We start from the raw sequence: 24,006 nt of genomic DNA, 5'->3' as shown, positions 1-24,006 counted from the left end.
ATCATATTTGGGAGTAATCGTCGGATGCAGAGAAAGACGTCGTTGCGCGTTCCTTTCTGTTTTTTTTTCGGGCCGAGCTTTTATTATGAAGGAGGAGTTTGGTGTCACATTAAACATCTTCCGTGTGGTCCACCGAGAGTTGTGTATCACGCTGGTAACACGGACCCAACACTTAGCGTCAACTAAAGGTTAGACACCACAGTTGTGACATATTTTAAAACAACAAATACGGCCACATTGTAATGACATAGTTTGGTTTTTATGTTGGATCATTTTACCTTCAGCTGAATACGGGTTGACGTTTCAAGCTAACGTTAAGCTAACGGTAGCTAACTAACTGAGTTGAACTCGTCCCCGGTCCGAGTCGGATGCAGCTAAACTTAACTGATGTTAAAGCAACAGTTAATGGTTTTTAGCGGACGTTAGATATTTGCCATTTATTTGGTTGATTAGTGAACGCATGCTGCTGTCTGCCCTTTCTTCCACTCACAGATAACGTTGGTTCGCCTTTAAGGTTAGCAAAGCTAACCGAAGTGCAGCATCTAACTTAATCAACGTTACTCCAGAGTTGGTAACTTGAATCAGCACCTTTCACTTGAATAGTCTTTTGTCTAAAGTTTCTCCGTGAAGCAGAGTCAGGCTTAGGTTGGATAGTGTGGAAGTAAAGACGGGCTTTAGAATTAGACCCAACAGTGGCAATGCATTTCATATGTTCTTGTGTCCTCTAGAGGGATGTTGCGGCGTCCCAAACCATCTGACTGTGAGGCAGACCTCCTGAGAGAGCAGGAGAAGTTTCTGACCTCCGGTGCACCGGCCGCTGCCAATGTGATCCGAAGACCTGACAAGAGGAGAGGCGAGGCTGGAGGAGAAGGAGGAGAAGGAGAAGGAGGAGGAGGGGAATATAACAGAGAGAACGAAGGAAGACTGAGGGATGTCGTCACAATAGAAGGTAAGAGATGTGTCCGTTTTTTTCTTTTTTCTTTTATCATTGAGATTAAAAACGCATCGACAGTTGACATGTAGTGGGTTTACGGTGGTACCTAACAAGCACAAGTTACACACATGTCTAACAATGGATCATATATACCAGTACGTACGATTATTGAATATCTTTTATGTTTCCTCCAGATCTTCCTGACCAACTCCCGTCTCTGACGCCAGCCCCTCCTAAGAAGTCTCGATTCAAAGCCAGTCATGTTACTTTCGAGGATGAGGATGCTGGGGAGAGGCTGGACCACCATGACATGCACGTCAGTGCTGTTCTCTCCAGAATAGTTGTAAGTACCTGTTGTTGAATGCAAATGTCAAGTATAAATCAGTGACTGTGCTTATTAAAGTAGCTTTCCCCCCCTGTTGAACCTCTCCAAGTATACATGCATCTAGTGTGTTTAGCAGACTTTTTTCCTAGTTGGCTGACATCTTGTTAAGTTTGACATAATTGACAGAGTTTTAATCTATTATTTCATCAATGGAGCTGTAACATCCCTCTTTTTTTTAAGGAGAGGGACACCAGCTCTACTCCAATATCTCTACCAGCATTTACAGGCATGGCTTTCCCTAAAGCATTGCACCGTTCAGAAACCAGCAGTCAGGTAAGAAACGTTACTATTTAAAAATACTTTAAACTTATGAAGATTTAATATTCAAGCTGTGTCCATACTCACATTGTATCATCACAATAAATGTCATTCGACTTGATTTTTAAGTTAATTCGTCTTTACATCCAGACACCACTGTCTTCCACTGTTGGAAAGAAGAGTATCTTTGCACGTCAGATAGCAGCTCAGAGACTAAAAGAAGGAAAGACACCTTTACATTGTGCACCTAAAGCTGCCCACACACACAGAGGGCAGAACCTGCCCCCTGAGACCAACATGGATACAGATCACTGTGGTGCTGCAGATGATCGTGAGTCATTATTTAACATGTTTTGTTTTGTATTTGGGAATCAATCTGTGGTATCTATCTCCACAGAACCCCCTCTTCACATTATTTTGTATCTCCCTTTGTCTTTATCCCCCTCTGTTCTCCACTCACCAGAGCCAACTGCAGTCTCATGTCGCAGTCTGCTGTTTGGTCAGGGGCTCGGGGCCCCAGATAGCTCAGGAGAACCTATGAGGATCCACAGGGAGAACCAGGCCAAGCTCCAGGCCATGTCTCAGTCTGAGATACTACAGGAGCAGAAGAAGCTCTTATGTCAGCTCGGTAGGAAATCATGTTGTTCACATAATGGTTAATTTATATAGAATATATATTGACATGAAGACATGATATATGTTGAGCTTGTATAAAAACTAGTAAAGTAAATTGTTTTGGTCCCGCTGTGTATAACACAATTATTTCTGCTTCCCAGATCCTAGACTAGTGGACTTTGTTAGATCTCGCAAAGCCCAGAGCGTCCCGTCCTCTGCCTCCGCATCCAAACAACCCTGGGGCGAAAGCAGCAAGGACAATTTTCCTCTTGAAAATATGAGCAGACAGTCGGCCTCCTCTGGTGCTGCTGTGCACTTTCAGAAACCCAGAGAAGTAGAGATGGAAAGAGGGGAGGACCAGCCACCACCACCTGCAGTGATGGGTATGATGGATTTAATAGCAACCTTTTTATCAGGTCTACCTTGTTCCTGGTCTCTGCTGCTGCTGAAGATATAAATACATCCATAGCATCAAAGTTATGGGGATGACTGTTTGATAGACTTGTTTACATTTCAGATGTGGAATGTAACAAAGTACATTTACTCAAGTACTGAACTTAATTACAAATGTGAGGTACTTTACTTGAATATTGACATATTATGCAAGTTTATACTTCTTCTCAACTACACCTCAGAGGTAAATATTGTACTGTTGACTCCACTGCATACATCTGACAGCTGTAGTTACTTTTCAAATTACAATTTCTCACACTATTGTTCTCCACTGGAAACCATGTATCTCCAAATATGGATGTTTATGATAAACTGAAGTGTCCTTATATTGGTTGAATATATATATATATATATATATACCTAATTAAATAACCCTCTTGGATGCATCATCACATGGCTAAAAACAGGGCTGTTTGTCTGAGCTCATTAGGGATACGTGGTTCTCACAGGACCGCGTCACTACAATTATATGAGGATGTTGTAGACAATGATGCATCGCTGTAGATTAAACTACCGAACAACAGTTTATATAGGAAGTTATCACAACCGTAAACGTCTACAGCAGTAAAATGCACCATGCACATTAATGCAGCAGTAATATGAATCCAGACACATCTTATATAATAATAAAACACTGACAGTGACAGTTTTTCAGCATGATGAGTCCTTTAACTTTGGATACTTTTCAGCAAATTTAGCTGATAATACCTTTTAATTCATTTCACAGTGCGGTAGTACTTAAATTAAGGATCTGGATTCTTCTTTCACCATGTTTAATTGTAACCTTTTTGCTGAGATTATCTAAATATTTTGATCAGTGGTATATGTTTTGGGAAAACTCCTAAATGTGCCACGGTCAAGAAGACTATCCCACCTGTGTGTCTGCCTCCATTCATGCCTTCATCTCCCTCCTGAGGTTTCTCACTCACTTCTCCTCCCTTCACTCTCTCTTCTCTCAAGCATCCCTTCTCTTAATCGTATAATTAATGGGCAACGCTTCTGCCGCAAGGCTAAAGCCCCGACATAAAGCTGATCATTGACTTCACTTTTATTGATTAGCAGACAGAACAGACTGAGCCAGAAGTAGCCACTCTCTGCAATTAAGTTACTGCAGATCATTCAACGTATACTCCCATTCCTGATGAAAGTGTTGCTAATGGATCGTATGAAGAAGACAGATTTTGGACATCATGGATACCAACAGTTTCCCAAAATGTGTTATGAAGCGAGCTTGTTTTGTCATTCTGATATTTTGGTCAAAGATGATGTATTAGATGAGTAGAAGGCAACACGCACACCATTTATCACCTCTGCATCGATTTATTTGGTCTCAAGGACCTTTCTGAAGACACATGTCAAGGCAATTTACTTTTTTCTTTGCGTGGATGATTTATTGCCTTGTCTACCTCCCTTTTAGACAACATAACCCTTGTTTTACGGTTGAGAATAAATAGCCAGATATTGCCTCCGCTCCTTCCAAAGTATCATTAATCATTGCCGTGTTGAGGACAGTGAGTGCAGGAGTAGTTTGTGTTTACAGCTGTGACACATGTTAGAGTTCTGACTTTATCTGTGCTGGCTACAACAGACAACAGTTGTACTAATTATTAGATCATGTATAAATCATACATAGTTACGAGTCTCGCTTTTACCCTTCTGTGTGAATTCAGAGATGGACCTGCTGCTGAAGCCTCAGAAAGAGTGGGTCCATATGGATAAGCTTGAGCCAGAGAAGCTGGAGTGGATGAGAGACTTGCCTGCACCCAAAAGGAAAGGAACCAAGAAGGTAAGGACACCTTCTTGGTTCTGGTTGGACATTTTGATCAATTTCAAACTAAAGCTTGCATTACATTGAGTCAACTGTGGTTCTGTGTACTGATAGGCCATGCAGGCTCGGTTTGACTTCACGGGGTCCTTGATTCCACCCACTGAGGATCTGCCCACACATTTAGGCCTGCACCATCATGGAGAGGAGCCTGAGGTCAGTGGATAAGTCATTTCATTGATATTAGTACATTTTTATTTTTGTGTCCTTAATGTTTAAAGTCGCCAATAAAACGTTGACCACCAACATATCTATTCTTTTGTGTTTAATAGCTGGGTTTGGCTCACAAAGCGCAGTATCAGTATCAGCTAATTGCAAAGTTAAATTGTGATTAGTTCTGAACATTAGCTGCAATTTCAAATCTCATTATGGTGGCTCATTGCTCTCGGTCTTTTTAATTTCCTGTTTTGTTCATTTGAATGCAGTGTTTTGCTTGGATCTGTTTTTGTAAATAGATCCAAAAGTGCTTTTCACTTCCACTTTCTGCGTTGACAGATTGCTACTTTTATGACACCTGTAAAAAAGTGAAGCATAATTGTGAGACTGAAAACCAGATAGATCTCAAAGTTAGCGTTTTAGACAAGGCTCCAGGTCTTTTTCTTTGAGATGATTTTACTCGTAACATTGAGTATTTCTCTACAGCGGGCAGGTTACTCCCTGCAGGAACTATTCCTGCTGTCTCGGAGTCAGCTCATCCAGCAGAGGAGTCTGGCCCTCGGCACTCTGTCCAACATCCTCTCAAAGGTATATAAACAAACAAACAAACACACACACTGCAGTTACACACACAGTGTAACTGCAGAGGCACATGTCTGTATTCACTCAAGTGGCGGATTTTCGTACCCTGTAGGCACGTGCTGGGGAGTACCTGTCAGTTCTGAAGGGCAGCGTGGTGTCCACTCTGCTCGACGCCGGCCTGCTCTTCCTGCTCCGCTTTGCATTGGACGACGGTGTGGAGGGAGTAATGTCTGCGGCTGTGCATGCACTTAAAGCCCTCCTTGTGTGTGAAGACGATGAAGTAAGACAATCTATACAATTGTGATTGTGTAATTTGATCTGCAAAGACTAATAAAGTTTGCAAAAAAATCACAGTAACATTGACCAGTTATCACAATATATATATATATATATATATATATATATATATATATATATATATATATACACACACACAATTGATTTGTAGAAGAGATAATACACTTTGGTTTTATGTTACTGTTTATCTATAAGAGTATCCAAATTCCAATGTGTTGTCCCTCATGTTCAAATGTACATTGTTTGCCCTCTCAGGAGTGTTTGGACTGCACCTTCTCTTGGTTTCGCGGCCTGGCCTCCTTCCCTCTGCTGCCGTCTGCTCAGGAGGAGGAAGAAGAGGAGGATGCTGGGCTGCCCGAAAGTATGAAGTTTACGGCTAAGGAGAAGGAGGAGAGGAAGACTGATCATGATGTGGCCAGACAGGATGTTGTCAAGGTAAACACGTTTTCTTTTTACTTGTTTTCTTTTGGCTTTTCCAGATTTTAATAACCGGAGCTGCAGTGCCGACTCAAAACATACCTGTCCGGAAATATATGTATATGTGTCATTTGGGTGCAAAGGCGCACGCGAACGTTGATGGAGAGCGAGCTGGGCTGAGCTTGCCGGCTCTCTAAATGGCATACTTTTTACTTTTAGTACATACTGCAACTGCCCTTACATAGTCCTTACTGTCCTTATGGGACATACTACTTTGTCATAACATCGCACCTTGAACTTTGACCCTCTGTCTCACATCCGCTGTGCAGAGGATTGTCAGAATCAGAATAGCCAGAAGAGCATGATGCCTTGCATCCTGCAAAATGTGACTGAATGCAGAGGACATCATGGTATTTTTGGCATACTGCATTTGGCATAATTTGTATTGGGACATACAAAATCTTTTTTCTGGCATACTAAATAGTATGGTATTATGGGTATTGGCACGTTATTTAATATATCGCGTAACGGAGAGCAAGCTGTACCCAGCATGCCATTCGGTGGTTTAACAGGGTACCCTCTCAATACACTACAGTATGCCCATTACTCACTACTAATAAATATGTCCCGTATAAAGTTCTGTAAAACTAAAATAAAGATTGAATGCTTATTGTCTGTGTTTCAGGGTCTGTTAAAGATGAAACTGCTCCCCAGGCTGCGTTACATCCTCGAGGTGTTCCGACCTTCTCCTCGAGTGGTCCAGGACGTCCTGCAGATCTTGACTCGCATCGCGAGGCACTCTTCCTCATCTGCCACCCGGGTGACAACAATAACATTAACTGAATCAACTATTAGTCAAACATGCTCGTAGTACAATTAATTATGGTTGTCTATATTGTTATCTTGCCAAATTTAGTAAGATTGCATTTCACTCACAGGTGCTCGAATGTCCTCGTTTGATGGAGACGGTGTTGTCAGAGTTCCTTCCAGCTTCCTGGACGGCACCATCTTCTTCCATTCCTCAGTCTGTTTACGGACTCCCACTGGCCAGCGCCATGAAGCTGTTGAGAGTGTTGGCCACCTCTGGTAGACATACCTGTGCCAGACTGGTAAGTGGATTATGGCCCTCTGTGTTTAATTGCTTAGAATGACTGTATGTTTTAGAGAGAACTTTAATAACTAGATGAGCTGTGTCAATACTGATGCAGCCGATATGAAAGTGTCCAGTGGTGTGTGAAGGGTGTTTTGTTGACACCTTTCTTTATTGATCATGTCAAGTCATTTGTTGTGCCCAGTACAGTATGTGCATCGGTCTGAAATCCAACCTCTGGGATTACTTATAGTTGTGTACCATATTAGTATCCAATTTCTGATCTAAATTATTTGATTATTCTTTGTCTCCCCGTCTCCAGTTAAACTCTCTTGCAGTGAAGGAGCACCTGCCTTGTCTGCTGAGTACTGAGCCAAGTGAGCTGCTGCTGGAACCGACCGAGGCCCTCAGGATCACCACTGAGGCCTACAGGCTGTGGGCTGTGGCAGCCGGCTATGGACAGGCCTGCACATTATACATGCAAGTGAACCCATTCAATCTCACCACCAGGGACAGAGACCTTCTTCTAAGTAGCCTGATTAGAGACAGCGAATCCCTCGAACCGTTTCATAATTACTGTACTGATTATCTTGACACTGTTTTTCATTATGTTTCCACAGAGACCTATATCCAAGTTTAGCAAAGACCTTACAGTCAGTTCACACAGCCCTGGCCCTCTCAGATCCGCTGTTGCCTCTGCAGCTCCAGCGGGTCCTGGCTCTGCTTTCTCTGCTCACGCAGGTCACACACACAGCTGGTTGCCACCGGGAGCTACAGGCTGGCATGGTCAGGTACAGATTAGGATTAAAGTGTTTTTAAAAAAATCATCACGCAACACACTTGGATCCTTTTTTAGAAAGTTTAGAGCTGCAAAAATGGATCAATAAGTTACATTAACTGTTAAATTAACTGGCAACTATAACTAATAATAGATTAATTGTCAAATTTGATATATGTTGATATTAAGGGTGTCAACACTGTCCTCTCTCACTAGTTTCTGAGATTTTAAAGCCCAAACAACTAATCGATTAATAAAGAAAAGAATTGACAGATTATCAACAATGAAAATGCTTGTTAGTTGCAGCCCTATACACATAACCCTCTCTGTTTTACTACAGCTCTCAGGGAGAAGAGTGCCCTCCTCCTCCTCCGGTGTCTTGGGGTCATGTCACAGGGTTGCAGCCATCCTTGTTGGGACATTTGAGGGGCTTTGTGAAGAACCTTGATAATCCAGTTCAGAAAGACATCAGCCTGGCTGTCATACCAGCTTACTTGGTCTACCTAGAAGCTTACTACCATCAGCTCTCCAGACAGGTACTGCTTCCTGCCGCGTTAGGACAAATCGTTATACTTCCTGTAGTATATAAGTGTGTTGTTATCTCTCAACTAGTTCACATGGTTGAACTCGGTGGGCTTTACCAAGTTATGAATCCATGAACTACATGACTCTCTTCCTCAGAACTGTTTCAAGCCAGTAGAGACCCTTCAGGAACTGGAGCGGCTGGCGTCCGAGGTTCTCCTCCCGCTGCTGTCACACCATGTTGTTCAAGGCCTGATTAAGAACCTAAAGTATGTCTGCCTTACTGTGGAAGCAGTGTAGTCCTTGTAGTTCTTGTTGTTATTCCTTGTCAAATAATAAATGTCTAAATAATGAAAACTGATGGCATTTGCCTTTTTGGTTTTGCTCTCAACCTCATTTTGTTCTGAAAGACCATCAATTTGTTGACAGCTTTTTCTTTTTTTTATTATTTTCTTTTTTACACCAGGTCTTCCTCAGTGGTGTGTAATGTCGAGTCTAGTCATCAGGACCCAGAAACCACTGCCAGCCTCCCTGGTCTGGCCTGCCCAGGATGGAGGGGCCGTCCGGGGCTGGTTGCTCCAAGCTCCCCCTTCCCTCTTCTCACAGCCCTGGGGCTTCTCCTGGAAACACTCACAGGCATTCACAAAGGCCTCAGCTACAAGGTAAAACCTTGTGATGCAAGGACTGGAAAAGACAATAATGAGCCAAGCAATACATACATTTTGTTCATTAGATTATATCACTGCTAAGCACACTAATACTAATCAGTAAAACGATCCAGTGTAATCTTTAGTTGTGGCCTCTTGTACGCGTTGGCCAAAATCCCATATATTTGATCTCAATCCGCCCCCCAGTTCAACAGCCTCCTCCTGTCAGAACCTGTGATTGGTTACCTGAGAGGTTGCAGTCAGGCTATGCCCACCCTGTCTCACACCAGAGCCTGGCTTGTCCGTCATGAACACCACCTCCTCTACCTGCTTCTCCGGCTGGCACACAGACTGGTAGGCTCCAACTTTGATCAATGTCCCCTACTATGTTTATTGTTATTGTTTTATGGTTTTATTATTTGTCTATGTTTATTGTTATGTACCTTTCACCGAGTCAAATTCCTTGTATGTCAACGTACTTTTCAGATTATGATAGCGTGTGTTACAAACCAAATCCACCTCTCATGAATAATGCATAAAAACACATCATAATTTTCACCTACCCAACCATTTTTTTGTTTTCTCAGGTCTCCATTGAGCCAGAAGTAGCCAAGCATGCCTCACTGTACCACCAGGTGGCGCTGGTTCTGCTACCATGGTTGTTACCAGGCAGTGAATACCTGGGACATGAACTGCTGTCCACCATCATCTTCAACAAAGACTTTATATCGTAAGTCAACTCTACTTTACTCATTTTTATTTTGAGTTTATTGCCAGTAGGTGCCAACACAATCTACAATGTGAGCCTTTTTTTAGTTTTGTTGACTTCATACATTCTTTCTTTGTAATTATTATTGCTTGATAAACTGGGCTGAATATATTCTAATTTGATAGATTCAGCAAAATATCAATTTCTACCAAAAGTGATGTTCCTCATTCTTTACTTCCTCTTTATGACAGTATTACTTAGTTTATGTTTGTTTGCTTTCCAGAGAGGGCCACAGTGGAGGACCTGAGGCTGTAGAGCTGGGAGAGCTGAGACTCCAAGAGGAAACACACCACCACACCTCTCCCTCTCTGCAGACTGTCGGAGCTCTTCTGAGAGAAGCCTGCATCCAGCTGCCATCCATACGAGGCTGCTTCCTCACTCATCTGGCCCATCTGGAGTCGTCCGTTCTGACGTCCCGAGACGCTCTCCTCGGCCACAGCCCCTGGATAAGCTCCCATCTCCTCCCAGAGCTCACTGGTCCCACTGTGCCATCTGATTGGCCTTTCCTCCCACTTATCAGCCTGTATGAGCGGACAGGGCTGTCCGACGGCGGCGGGTTACAGGTGGAAGACCTCCCACATGGGGCTCTGCAGGCGGTGACCCACTGTCTGCAGTGGCTGCTGCTGCTGGAGGTCTGGAGGGAGGAGGCACTAAAGGTACAGAAACTAGTCAGCTCAATTTCATTTTTATTTAGCAGACTTAATTGTTTATTGTTGCCTTTATAACAATTACCAAACATTTATAAGAAAAACATTCGGCTTAAAACCCACTTATGCAGTTTCCATTAAGACACTGAAATTCATCAATGTTTTCTTATTTGGGATTTATTCTTAGGGTGTTCAGACACTTAGTTTCATTATTTAAAAAAAGTATTATGCTCTTTTAACATAGATAAATACTACACTAACACTAAATGAGTAATAGCGTCCCATACATAGTTATTTTATATCCATATGACCCGTTTGGTAGTCCCTTCCTGCAGAACCTGTACCTCCACTAATGTGTATATATAGGTTTATTTATTTTCACACACTTTTATTTAATCATCATTTATCATCATTGTTACTTGATTATTGATTTGCCAATTACCAAACTTTGTGCTCTACTCTCTTCTTGACTTCTTTTTAACTTTTCTTTTCAATATCTGTGCGCACTCTGCAGTTTCATGCCCTTTTTATGAGGACCGGTGTTTGTCAGCTTATTAGGATCAACTGGAAACATTCGATGTACGAGGACAATGGCATTCAACTTTATAATCGCATATGTTCGCATTTTAAGAACACGTCGGTAATCTTATGTAGATTTTTTGTAGGACCTTTGTCAAGAACAAATTTATGATCAAACTTCAGAAGATATTGGTAAATGAGACCCAATGTATTCATGTTATATATATACTAGTCATTCATATTGATCCTCTGGTTGCCAAGCTTCTCTTCTAGTGTGTCTTTGTCAGGCAATATAACATTATATTTGTATGCGTCTCTTTGTTATAACTAACCTCCAGCATATTTTGTCATGTTGTAGGTGATCTTACCTGTAGCCAAACTCGCCCGCCTGTCCTGTGTATTCCTGTGTTCCAGTGACTTGTTCCTGGAGAGACCTGTTCAGAAACTGATCTGGGGCCTGTTCAGACTGCTGACCAGGTCTGAACATGTTTGATATCCATATTCTTGCTGGACAAAAGCTAAATTGAGAGCGGAGTTGAACCAAATCTTATCCATTTTCAGGCGATCCAAGCTGGACTCTTTGGAACTAAACGTCCCTCCTCCTGGTTTAGCTTCCTTCCAGGACCTGTACACTGCTCTTTTGTCCCAGTACGAAGCTGTGTCCTTTGGAGACCGGCTGTTTGGCTGCTGGGTGCTCTTACCCTTGCAGAGGAGGTACAGCGCCACCATGAGGCTGGCTGTGTTTGGAGAACATGTGGGAATGCTGAGGTCACTGGGAGTCACTATGGAACAGGTAATGATGAGGATGGTATTCTCACGAGTGGTACTTTGAGAGTAATTTGACAATTGTTCCCTGACCAATATTTTATGATTAATTCATGATCAATTTGGATAAATGTATTTATTTTTCTGTCACTTAATTTGAAGCTCTCCATTCCTATCGAGCGGTTCACCTCCCCCCCTGAAGACTCCCTCCCTCTCCTCCATCTCTACTTCCGCTCTTTGGTTATGGGGACCCTGAAGCCTCGCTGGTGTCCTGTCTTATATGTGGTTACCTTGTCTCACGTCAACACTTTCATCTTCTCTCAGGATGCTGCAGCACAGGTACAGCACTGTATATTTATTAATGTTGAGATTGGGCTTTGAGCCTTTTCAATGTCAGATCCTAAATATTGATTTAAGTCATAGTATGTGTCTGTTATTTAAGTGTGAGGTTTGGGGGTAAATAACTGAGAATAAGAAACGCATTCAGCAACTTAAACTTATTTACTCGATTCACAAAGACCTTTTTCTCTAGGTGTAGAGTTTATTAAATATACACTTGTGACTTAAACTATTGCCAGTGCAGTACATCAATGAGGCCTTTGATCTTAAATCCTCTCATCCTTTTTCCAGGAGGTTGAAGCAGCTCGGCACAGTATGCTGAGGAAAATTTACTACTTGACCGATAAGGTACTTCTCTACTTTTTGCAATCAACTGCCTTCTCTCCTTTACCTTCCACACTCTCTGTGATCTTGTATACGCTGCAAGGTGTTTATTGTTTGTACCAACACATTACCTCTCCTCCCATGAAACCTTCGGAGGGGGGTTTTCTCCACAGTCTCTCCCCATTCTTTGACAAATCTGTCCGTTTCTCATCTTGTTCACCACCATCCAAGTCACTGTTGGACATTTTTTGTTACTGTTTTTTTACTTGTTTTAAATCTTCCACAATACATTTTTATGTTTAATGGTGAATAACCAATAAGTGTGTCAAAATTGGCCAATTGTTCTTAAAAAAACACATTTTTATTTTTGCGCATTATTTCCATCGTTCCGTGTCCTACTGCTTAGTGCAATGGGACTTTTTGAGCTGTTGTCAGACACCCTGTTTCTATTTATTCCTGTTGGTCGTTTTGAAATTGAATCATTGGACAAGGCACAGCTGATAGATGATGTTAAAAAGAAGAGTTATCTTTACGATACCGCCTCATTTCACTGAGTAAATCACCAGGCAGCTGGAGGTTTTCCTACTTGCTGTTGGCTGCTGTCTGTCAGCCAGACAGATATCTGCAAGGGAATGTACCTGACCCGCCAGATGGTTTGTAACACGCATAGACTGTTTATAAGAAGTAGAAGTAGTCATCGTTACATCACCCTTTAGTTTGTTGACTGCCGTTTTGAAGCCTTGATTTAAGGCTGTGCCATCTTGGCTTTTTGAAAATGTGAATGAAAGTGAAAATATTTGGACTGTGGAGGAGTGATGTAGAGATGCCATATATGGCTCTGGTTGTGCTGGCAACATGCCAATCACAGGGTAGCCCACCCTAAAGCATACCCTGCTTTATGGTCTATTTTTCTCTAAATGAACAATCTGCTGTATTGAAGAAGACTTGAAACTGGCGATTGAGGAAGTGAGAAGTAGGGTAATTCGGTGTGGCTTTGCGAAGCAACAGGCTCATAGAGCCTTGCTGCTGCAAGCCACACTGCATGTTCTCCTGCAGGCTTATTTGTATTACTTATTATTCATCTTCCGTCAGAACTTTGGTCGAGCGTACAGCTCGCAGCGTTGGATGCATCTGCATAAAAAATACATCAAAACGCGAAAAACTATGGGAAAAAAACGTTGGACCACTAAGGATCCCAAAGCGTAGCTCGCAGGTGCATCAAAATACATCAAAACGTGCGGCCTGATTGGGAATCGTGTGCTATTTCGTTACTAAGAGATCGGCCCGGCACTTAGCCCCCAAAACGCCAAAAAACGGCAAGAAATTGTCCCATCCACTTGAATGGGGTTTCGGAAGAGAAAATGCTAATCAACGCTAATCTTTGTGTCCACACTGTGTCTCCATACATTAAGGTAGAGAAATGATTTGAAGTTTAAAACGTTAACAAAAGGATGGAGCTTATTTGCCCAATTGGAAATTTTTTCATAGCTAGCACAGTTTAGACGGAATCTTTGTTCGAGTTTCGGAAGATTTCTGGGCTGTTTCAGAGTTTATAATGGGTGTGTATGTGGTTGGAATGTTCAGCTCTAGAGTGACTGAGCCAACTGCCAGAGTGTGAGAGGAGCAACCGAAAGTCCTAAAAAATAAAATGTATTTTGCCACAAGTCTCACAGTCGGCACTCTATTTACACCATTTATGGATCAAAACGTAGGGAATTTTGTGCTGGTCCTCACATGTGTCGATAGAATCCACAATGTTTCCCACTTGTGTCAGGAGAACCCTTAACGAGCGAGCAAGTCCTACTCTCTGCCCCATCCGATTCCATTGTAAAACCGAGCCAGATTTTCTTTCTTTAAAGAAGTGAGAGCACTTTGTAAACTGTGATTAAGCCGTCATATCTAAACCCCAAAACACATTTAAGGAGACGTACATGTTCACAAAAGCCTTGAGCCGCTCCTAATGTCCACACTTTTGTGATCAGAGTTATGGTTTTCTGTGACATTCCACATTTCGACAGGTTCTTTTTCATGAAATACCAGATTAGTCAGGGACACACACCTCAGGGTTGCCAGGTCTGTGTGACAAAACCAGCCCAATATCAGAACTCAAAATATGCCCGTGCCAAACCATATACACTGCTTTTAAAGTCCAACAGCATTGCTATCATTGCCAAATGTATTGTAATATCTACAAAGTAACACCAAATGTTTAGTATGCCAGCATTAAAAGCAGTTTTCCCTAAACAGTTATTTCACCTAGGTCCTAAAATGGCCTTGTGTAATTAGATACAGTATATTATCATAAATAAAATATAGCTCTGTGAACGTGTAGACCAATTCACTGACGGACAAACTAGAGACTGAGAGCGTTAGGTGCGTGTGTGTATGTGGGCGTGTCCCATGTCCATGTGTGTACGTGCTGATCTGGAGTCAGTTTGGTAGGATTTGGGTATAAATAAATTATTTCATTTAAAATATGGATTTTTATTTAAAGATATTCATGTAATTTGCATGCAAAATAGGTCTACCCGAACCAGCGGACAAAAAATTCAACAAGCGGCAACACAGTAGCCCAATTCCGCGGGAAAACCGCGGACCTGGCAACACTTGACACACCTGCTCAAACGTCACCAGCGCGCGTCAAACGTCACATGCGCGCGTGTGACAGGCGCGTCAAACGTCACGTGCGTGCGCGTCAAACATCACGTGCGCGCCCGCACATGTGTGTCTGTCTTTTATAGAGAGATCAGAGGAGAAAGAGCTTCACAGTAACTCCGGTTATATTTACTCCACCAAGATAACAATAAAATCAGCGCGTTCGGCTCAGTCTTTCCTCTCTAATGATAATACTATTATGGTGATTTGATCATGTTTTTTTTTAAATGTTTTAAATTGTTTGGTAGAACTCTCTCTCCCCCCTCTCTCTCTCTTTTTAAGTAATTCAACTTCCAATATGAAAAGTTAAATAGCCATTATGTTCACATGACATCTATTGCATCTGTCCATCCGGGGAGAGGGATCCTCCTCTGTTGCTCTCCTGAAGGTTTTTTCCCTGTCAAAGGTTATTTTTGGGGAGTTTTTCCTAATCCGATGTGAGGTCCTGGGACAGGGATGTCGTATGTGTACAGATTGTAAAGCCCTCTGAGGCAAAATTGTAATTTGTGGTATTGGGCTATACAAAATAAACTGAATTGAATTGAATTTAGTCCTAAACGATGTACATAAACTGCTCTAGTTGTTATTGACATGAGGATCTAAGGTGACAATAAAATAACAACAACTCAACAGTGACACAGTGGGCTAAGGGATCCTGCTGAAAAGGTTAAGAAACTGAGTGGGTCTGCTTGGCACGATTCAGGTTGAGGTGGGTTGTATCTTAACTGCATAACCAAAGTTGTATTGCAACACTTGGGGACTCCCACTCCCAACAGTCAAACTCAAACATTAGTGTGTGGGGTCCCACAGGGCTCCATCCTTGGACCTCCTCTATTTAACATATGTTTCCCCTTGGCTACATCTTTAGCAGACATAACATAATTATGCAGATGTCACGGTTTATCCACTGACATATTTCGAACCCATTGTCTCCCAAGTTAGCTGCTTGGAAGAAACTAACCACTTGGTGGCAGCAAACTTCCTTTTAGAACACAGCCTGGCACTTCTTCTTTGTTTTGCTTAACAGTCAGAAAACTGACATTTCGGTGGTGAGCGCTAAAGCCCAAAAACAGCTTGTCTGTAAGTACCTGGAATCTGGTAACAATGTGGACATTTTTTAAATACACTTTCTAAATCTGGTGAAAGATGGCTTGCAGGCACTGAAAGAATGAAACAGTTTGCCTGCTGATCTTTGACTTGTTCTTTTATATTTGTTGTTTTGTTTTTATGTAAAGCACTTTGAACAGCTTTTGAGTTATATACAAATGTATTTTAATTCAATTCAATATATCACTGGAAACTATCTCAAATGTAAATTCAATTAATAATATTTCCGAGTGAAGTTTAGAAAGAATGAAGAACACAGACATCAGTCAGCATCAATCATTTCCTCAGCTGGTCGATGGGGACGGGCCGCTTTCTCTCAGCCAGCAGATACGTTTACAAGAATTTGACCAAATGTAAGATATGTGGCAAACTAAGCGAAACAGACCACATAAAGACAGCTTTTGTTTTAGCTTGTTTGTAACACTGCTCATGTAAAACATGGCGGTGGGGGATGAGAGACTGAGAACAGAGCAGATTAAGATATAGCTTTTTACCTGTTTAAAGGTTTACATTATGCTTGTTTAGCAGGTGTATTGATAAGATCTTAGCTTTTTACTCATGGAGGTTTTATTGCAGTCGGCTGACATCTCTCCGTTTGTGTGTTAGTCGGGGCTCAGCCACAACACAGTGGGGAAGAGCCCGCGGTGTGATAATAAATACTATGGCCTTTAATCCTCATGACATTATTTTTGACTTCATTTCATTTCAGGCAGTGTTTTCAGCACTTCCTGCTCAGTGTTCTAGAAATGTGGCCTTTGTTTCCAGAGGCTAAATAGTCAGACAAGTAACTGTTTAGACTTCTCTGCTGGCTTGCTAACTCATTTGGTGTTTCACCTGAATCAAGCTGTCAATATCCATGTTTTAATCATATATATATTTCAAATAAGTTGAACTACTCCACACTTTTTCCACAGACATCCTTGCAACCACAACTTCTACTGCTCTACTCACCTCCTTCTCATGCTCTTTACCTCATTTCCAGGTGTTGAGGAACCACCTGCTGCTCTTCCATCTGCCACAACAGCACTCAGAGTTTGGCTTTGATTCGTATGAGCAATTGCCTCCAATTAAGGCGAAACGTCTGGAGAGTGTCCTGAAACAGCAGGACAGCAGCGATGGCAAAGGAGACTGAAAGCAGCAGGAGTGGAAAAATAAAAAAGTTGTGAACCAAAAGCAGCAGTTGCGGAGGACGGACTATATGGGAAGAGAGACACAAGAAGAACAAATTCTAAAAGAGTCTCATCAAGGTTTCAAGAACATTTTCTGTCGCCTTTTATCTTAAAGGAAGCCCAACCTGAGATATATTTGGCCAGGCCCTTTGCTTCAAGCATAATTAAGGTACAGTTTATAATTTAAGACTACCTTTTACAGACTGTTAACGTTTTGGTATTCTCAGGTCACTTAAAGCTGTCTCAACTGAAACACAACGAGTAAAGTCAACCCAAAGGTTAAATACAAATACTGAAAATGAAGTGCAGGTCACAAACCTTTCCAATAAGCAAACCGGAAGAATTCAAATCAAACAAACACAACAGCCAAGGCATCAGCTGCTGAGGCTTTTGCATGATGTTTGGCAAAGTCTGTTGGACTCAGTAAAAAGTCTGCAATTGGTAATTTCCTTGTAACACCAACACTTTTCCAAAGTTGGGGTGTGTCTGAAACAGTCCAGGATTGTCTTTGGCATCTCAGAGTAAAGACATGTTCTTCTTTACTAGAAAGTGTCTCTTGTGTGAATAAAACAAGTTTTCCAGTTTGTTTAGCCTCAGTGTTTTTTTTCTTTAATCACAATACAGTTATAGTCCATACAATAGAGTTTGTAGGAGCGTCTTTTTTATAGACAACCACACCACAGATGCAAACCCACACTATTTGACAAAAAAACTCTGCAAACATATTGTTTTCAGTGGGTTTAAATTAATTAAAGTTGAAGTAAAAATCCACATCCAGCCTGGGACGCTCGGGACTATTGAGATGAGCAATGTTCCCCCTCGGTGACGATTACATTCTCTGAAGTACTTCACATAAGAACCTATTGGATTTACATTGAAGCGTCTCTAATCGTTGCCAGTTTTAAATCAGTTAGTTAACATTAACTTCACATACCGATGAACTCATTATGTAACCAGTATGATATTCCACTTGGATTTGGATATTTTTAGATATAACTTGAGGAGGAGAATATTTGGTTTTACTTTTACACATTATAAATACTCTGATTTACCGTTTACCAGAAAATCTTTTGGCGATTTTAATATTTTTTTAATATAAACATTCTGTTTAAGGGCTACAAGCTCCCGTGGGAAAAGAAAATTCCACAAACTTTTGATTTGCAGTATTTCCATCTGACCTTTCTCTTCTGTCCTTTTTCATGATGGTTCATTTAAAATTGCCCATTTTAAATGATGAACATACATTTTTCCAAGATGATAATATTTCTCAACAAACATCTTAGTTTTGACAGCAATGGAAAAAAGGTTTGATTGGACAGTTTAAGAGACAATAGTCTGTGTTTTTCAAGCCTTAATGAAAAATAAACATTTTAGGGCTTTACCGTTGATCTTAAATAGATAATGCTCCGCCCACTCTGTGCAGAGGTGTAGGATCATTATTTTCCTGTGTGTGTGTCTTAATAATTGACAGCAACATGTGTACATAATGTTACAAAAATAACATTATCATGCAACGAAGAGATTAAAATGATGATTGATGAAATTGATAATGTAAGAATGAGTAAAGTAGTTACATTTGATCATATTATTATGTCGAGCACATCCTTGTTTGATGTTACATCAGCATGGGCTCGTTAAGATTACATCCTCTTCCATACTATTAATGGTGGTTCTTTCAGATCCAAGGATATAGCTGGAACTGATGGTAAGATGCACCAATGTTTAGCAATAATCAAGTCCAGTCTACGGTTGTACACATGATGGAGGGATTCTTTTGTAACAATGAGTTTCTTAATTTCTGGAAGGCCATATACAGTATGCTTCCTCCACACTGCTGAATGTAATGGTCAAAGGTAAATACTCTACTCATCTCCACACTGGGAAAAAGTATTTGATTATTGATGTAATCCATATAATTAAATGTCCTTGTGGGTTAAAGAAGTCACATCCGTTAAAGCAGAAAATAAGCAAACACAAGAGCTCCATGCGGAGAAATGATAGAGCCAGTACCAATTTCAATAACTTTAAACATGGCATCTCGTCATTCAGGTTCCAGTTCATTAAATGGCGACTCTGCCAAAGAGAGGTGGCAACGTTGATTAAATAATGAATAAAAGAGAAGTATATTGGACATTTTTATTTGACCAAAGGATTAAACAATTAGATACATATCTTGCTCTCAGGAGTACATATGGTTACACAATTATGAATGTCTCATGAAAGCTGCAAGGCCGACATTTTCAATAATCACATGCAATCTCTGTAAATATTTTTGTGAATAGGCATAATTATGTGCTGTAATTTCGAGCTTGTTATGTGGCAGATTGTGCTCATGTTGCTTTCAATTATTGAGACACACAGATTCACTCTGTATTATTCAGCCGCAGGAATCTGGAGAAAATTAAAAAAATACCTCTGAGAGTAAGCCTTCAAATACAGATGGTGCATAATTGGCAAATAAGTGGGTACTTTATATCAGCTAGTAGCAGGAATGGCTCAACAGCCTGTGTAATTATTCACATAATAAAAGTATCTTTGAATTTTTCTCAGGCATATAAATCAAAGCCAATAAATGGATGGCACATTTAGAAGTTTGTTTGCAGTCAAAAACATGCAGAGAGAGTCAAACAAAGATCCATGTGGTGCGCCACACAAGGAGCATTCTGCATATCCAGTATGTGATATTGTGATGATATAGACATAGTTTATATTGTGTAATTGTTTTATAAGTTCTATAAGTGGGTGAAAGACAGTTTGTTGTGTGATCTGCTGCAGCAATGGGCAGAATATGTGGGGTGGCCAGTTGTGAGTGCATGCTCTAGTGTGTGTGTGTGTGTGTGTGTGTGTGTGTGTGCAATCTCTCAATCATAAATATATGAAAAATGATGTAATCATCTAGAATAGATAGAATAATATAAAACTGTTCATCAATGAATGTCTTTAATTGCCTCGGTCTGCTGCTCGTGTTTCATCAAGTCCTTTAATTTGAGTTGTAAAGCATGAGAGAAGTCAAGTCCTAAAAAATTAATACACCAGAGCTACTCTCAGATGAACTGACCATGAACATGCTGTTTTCAATAAAAACTGCCCACTCTTTTTTGGATATATTCATCAAATATTCCACCCAGATCTAAAAGTGTTAGTAGATATGGTTTGAAGTAACTGCAACGCAAAAAAATCAGAAGTTAATTCCTTTAGAAAAAATAGGGGACCATGTCCAAGAAAGTGGCTAACGAGGTCTCTAAGAAAATAGAAAAAAAGACACATTGGAACTGTTGAGCCGCAGAAGGTTATAAACAATAAATAAGTATGACTGAAGAGTTTGACATGGCGTGCCTATTATTTATGACCAATTTCAATTCAGTTTATTTTGTATAGCCCAATATCACGAATTACAAATTGGCCTCAGAGGGCTTTACAATCTGTACACATACGACCACTGTGTTGCTTACTAAATGCCTCAGCAAGTAGAATCATGTCTGTGTGCATATGTATAAATAATAAGCCTGAACTGTAGTCTTTTTGCTTTTGACATCAAAAGAAGTGAGCTTTGAAGATGATTAATGATTGAAGTCATGTGTTCAGTCACAGAATCACATGCAGAGCATCTTCAAAGGTATGAGTGTGTTTAACATGCTAAGAGCGAGGGCCCAATGCAGTTATGAATAAATGACAGGAACTGATTTGGCTTCTTTTTTGCTCCCTTTATTTCTTGGTTCAGTTGTTTCAACAAACGTTCCTCTTTCTCCGAGGTTTTGATTTGCATTCTGTACAAATAAGTTAAATATTTAATATGACAAAATTGAGCTCAACTCACTTAAACTCCTAGAAAGCCCCATTAAGACAGATTATTGTATTTTAAGATCGCGCCTCAAGACAAGAGATCCTCTTTGAAGAAGTTGACAGCTTCTTCTTTTTGCTCCGGAGGAAAACTCCTCGTTGTAATTCTCCTGTCTCACCAGGAAGAGATGCTGTTTAGACAGCTGTCACTCTCTCAGCTCCAACTCTCCAAAGTCAGAGACATGCGGGGACCTAAGTGGACTAAATGAGTGTCACCGGGTCCTAATGCTGTCAGGCGCTCCTGTAATTCACTGAAACTGATTATATTAGAGGGGGGACATGATGCTCTCACGATGTCTCGCTAACAAAGCCGGCCTTCAGGCCGCAGCTACTCAGAAGGCAGATTGAAAAACAAGAAGAGAGAGAGCTAGAGATGTGACTTTACAAAGCAAAACACTTTTTTGAAATGGTTTATGTGTGTCGATAAAAAGCTCAGCATGCATTCATTTGACTGTGCTAATGCATGGTTATGTAAATTAACTAAAAAAAAGAAGATGTATTGTTGAGTAAAGATGAATGCCTCTCAGCAAGCATCACCAATACTTGAAAAAGAAAAAGAACACACTGAATTTATTAATCTTAATGTTAATGAGTCAGTGTGAGTGTCACAAACTTCAATAAGATGTTCTCCCTTAGCCATTCATTAAAAAGTATAAAACAAACCAGACCGAAAGAGAACATAACATTTTCATCGTTATCTCCATTTACATTTTCCCAATAAAGCTAACTCAAGCGTGCGCTCACACCCTCAAACTTCTGGTTGCAATGTCAAAGCACAGCACTGACTCGCTGCCACGAAGTGTTTATGTCAGGTTTGCTGGTCGTATCGCTTTTTTTCTTGTGCACTGTCTCATCTTTCTCTGTGGTTGGGGAAATGTTAAATATTTAATGACCAGCTAACGAGGAGCCATGCTTCCCCATCAGGGCCTGAGATGTGCGAAGCAGAAAGAGCCGCGTGTCCCGGCATGAAAGGCAAAGAATACACATACACATGTATTTTAATAACTGAAACTTAAAGACCACTCAATTAATCCTTTGAAATATTTTACTTTTAAAATATATGTTCAGATTTTCATCCAATTGAAATATGACATTTCTCGAATTGTATTTTCAAAAAGCTTTTTTTATGTTCATAAATTCAGATTAAAAAAAAAAGATTCAGATTGGTCAAATTCAAATGACAGATTGTCAAAAAGTTTTAAAAAATGGCAATTTGCACCATCCGGGCTACCCCAGGACAGGATGGGCAATTAAGGCTGAATGCAATCGAGCCAACTTCTGGCCTATCGGAGCACGGCCTGCCAGTCATGTGATCCAAGAAAGCGACGGGGATCCAGCCACTCGTCCAGTTTGTGCTCTCCGTGTACACGAACAGGACTGGATCCGGTCTTGGGACTTTTTTCATTTCTGTGTTGCTTGGCAATAGTCCAGGAGCCAAATAAATGATTTGAATAAATAGAAAATGTATTTCTTAGCATTAATTCTATTGTTTACACCTTACAGAACACTTAATTGTCTATAGAAGTTGTATTTCCTGTTCTATTATTGGTCATTTTGTTCATTTTAATATTTAGTATTTAATATTTATGTAAACATAATGCATCCAAGTGGCCAGAACCTTTTTTAAAAACAACAAAAACATTGTCCAAAAAAAAAATCTGTAAACTGTGATAAATGTTTATAACGGACAGTTTGGGTCTAACCTATGCCGGACTTCATTTCAAGCAGCATAAATGGTTGTTGTTGCTGATGGTGTTTTTTGGCCACTTGGGTGGTTATGCTTAACGTCTTAACACTTTCAGCAGACACAGAGAAACATCAGCATTCAAATTCACATTTATAGTCATCTGATCCATTGATGAGATAAAAATATTGATTATTTGGGCTTTAAATAATATTCTCACATTCCCAGATCTTCCCAGAATTTAATTATTACCACCGAGAACAGTTTGTCAAATTCTAAAACAACAAATAATTTGTATAACCTCCGTTAGTTAAATCTCTTTGATGATACTTCATGTTGAACAGGCTTTCTCTCATAACTCCTCATGGTTCATAAGGAGAGCTTGACAGAGTTGGATTCAATATGAAGACTTGAAGCTTTGCGAAGACTTGAAAGGATGCAGGACGATTCAATTCTCACCATCATGGATCCACCTGTGCTCCCAATGCTTCATCTACTTCACAGCAGCTGTTGCATATCAGCAATATGATTTTGCTGTATGAACTATGGGGACAAAATAAATTCTGTTATTGTCCTTTACTGAGGTTTTTATATTTTCAATGTTTTATTATATCTTCATACATCGACCTTATGTTTATATGAAGAAACTGCTATTCTTTGTGAGAATGAATGTCTTGTTTTCAGTTCTTTCTCAAATATATACTCTTAAGTATATCATGAAATCAGCTGAAGAATGAATTGGAGGGACATAACTCAAGACATTGTGATCATACGATCAAACAACACACACACAATACCCACAATAAGTCGATCCAGTTTCTTCCTCTGAGGTGTTTCGGTGAAACAAACCGTGTCCTTTCATCATCATGTTAACAAGGCTGACTCCTGAACCTGTAATGATGGCGCCAGACAACTAACCCGTTTACACAAGATCATTAAAAACACATTAGCATCCATGTAAATAGAATGAAGCTTTTCCATCACAGCCATTAACCTACAATGAGGACAGCAATGCTGCGACAAAACAGGAGTTCAGAGTGAGAGAGTCAGTGCACACTAATTAATTAGAGCGCTGTGTGTGTGCGTGTGCTTATAAACCCATTAAAACCATCAATATTAAAGTGATCACTTTAAACGGGAGCTTTGTGGTAATTATTTTCTCTTAAACACCCTCAGTGTGATGTGACACACACAAACATGCACTTTCAAACCGAGAGGTATTGATTGTC

General features: G+C 40.5%; 1 protein-coding gene across 1 annotated transcript; it reads left to right on the top strand.

The window, feature by feature from the left end:
- The first annotated feature begins 115 nt into the window (after window positions 1–115).
- Window positions 116–17,839, top strand: rpap1 (RNA polymerase II associated protein 1). Its single transcript, XM_034525256.1, has 27 exons — window positions 116–188; window positions 729–949; window positions 1,129–1,277; window positions 1,500–1,592; window positions 1,728–1,908; window positions 2,041–2,205; window positions 2,354–2,575; window positions 4,316–4,431; window positions 4,528–4,626; window positions 5,113–5,214; window positions 5,321–5,488; window positions 5,761–5,940; window positions 6,608–6,742; window positions 6,861–7,031; window positions 7,335–7,492; window positions 7,633–7,803; window positions 8,131–8,326; window positions 8,472–8,581; window positions 8,779–8,974; window positions 9,167–9,313; window positions 9,547–9,689; window positions 9,952–10,384; window positions 11,253–11,371; window positions 11,456–11,687; window positions 11,822–11,998; window positions 12,290–12,346; window positions 17,067–17,839. Exons 2-27 carry the CDS (start codon window positions 733–735, stop codon window positions 17,214–17,216), a joined length of 4,287 nt encoding a protein of 1,428 aa, XP_034381147.1. The 5' UTR covers window positions 116–188; window positions 729–732; the 3' UTR covers window positions 17,217–17,839.
- Window positions 17,840–24,006: the final 6,167 nt, after the last annotated feature.

The sequence above is a fragment of the Cyclopterus lumpus genome, chromosome 22 (assembly GCF_009769545.1).
Source record: "Cyclopterus lumpus isolate fCycLum1 chromosome 22, fCycLum1.pri, whole genome shotgun sequence".
Taxonomy (NCBI): domain Eukaryota; kingdom Metazoa; phylum Chordata; class Actinopteri; order Perciformes; family Cyclopteridae; genus Cyclopterus; species Cyclopterus lumpus.
The sequence above is the reverse complement of the archived record's forward strand: the minus strand, read 5'-3'. Positions and strand labels throughout refer to the sequence as shown.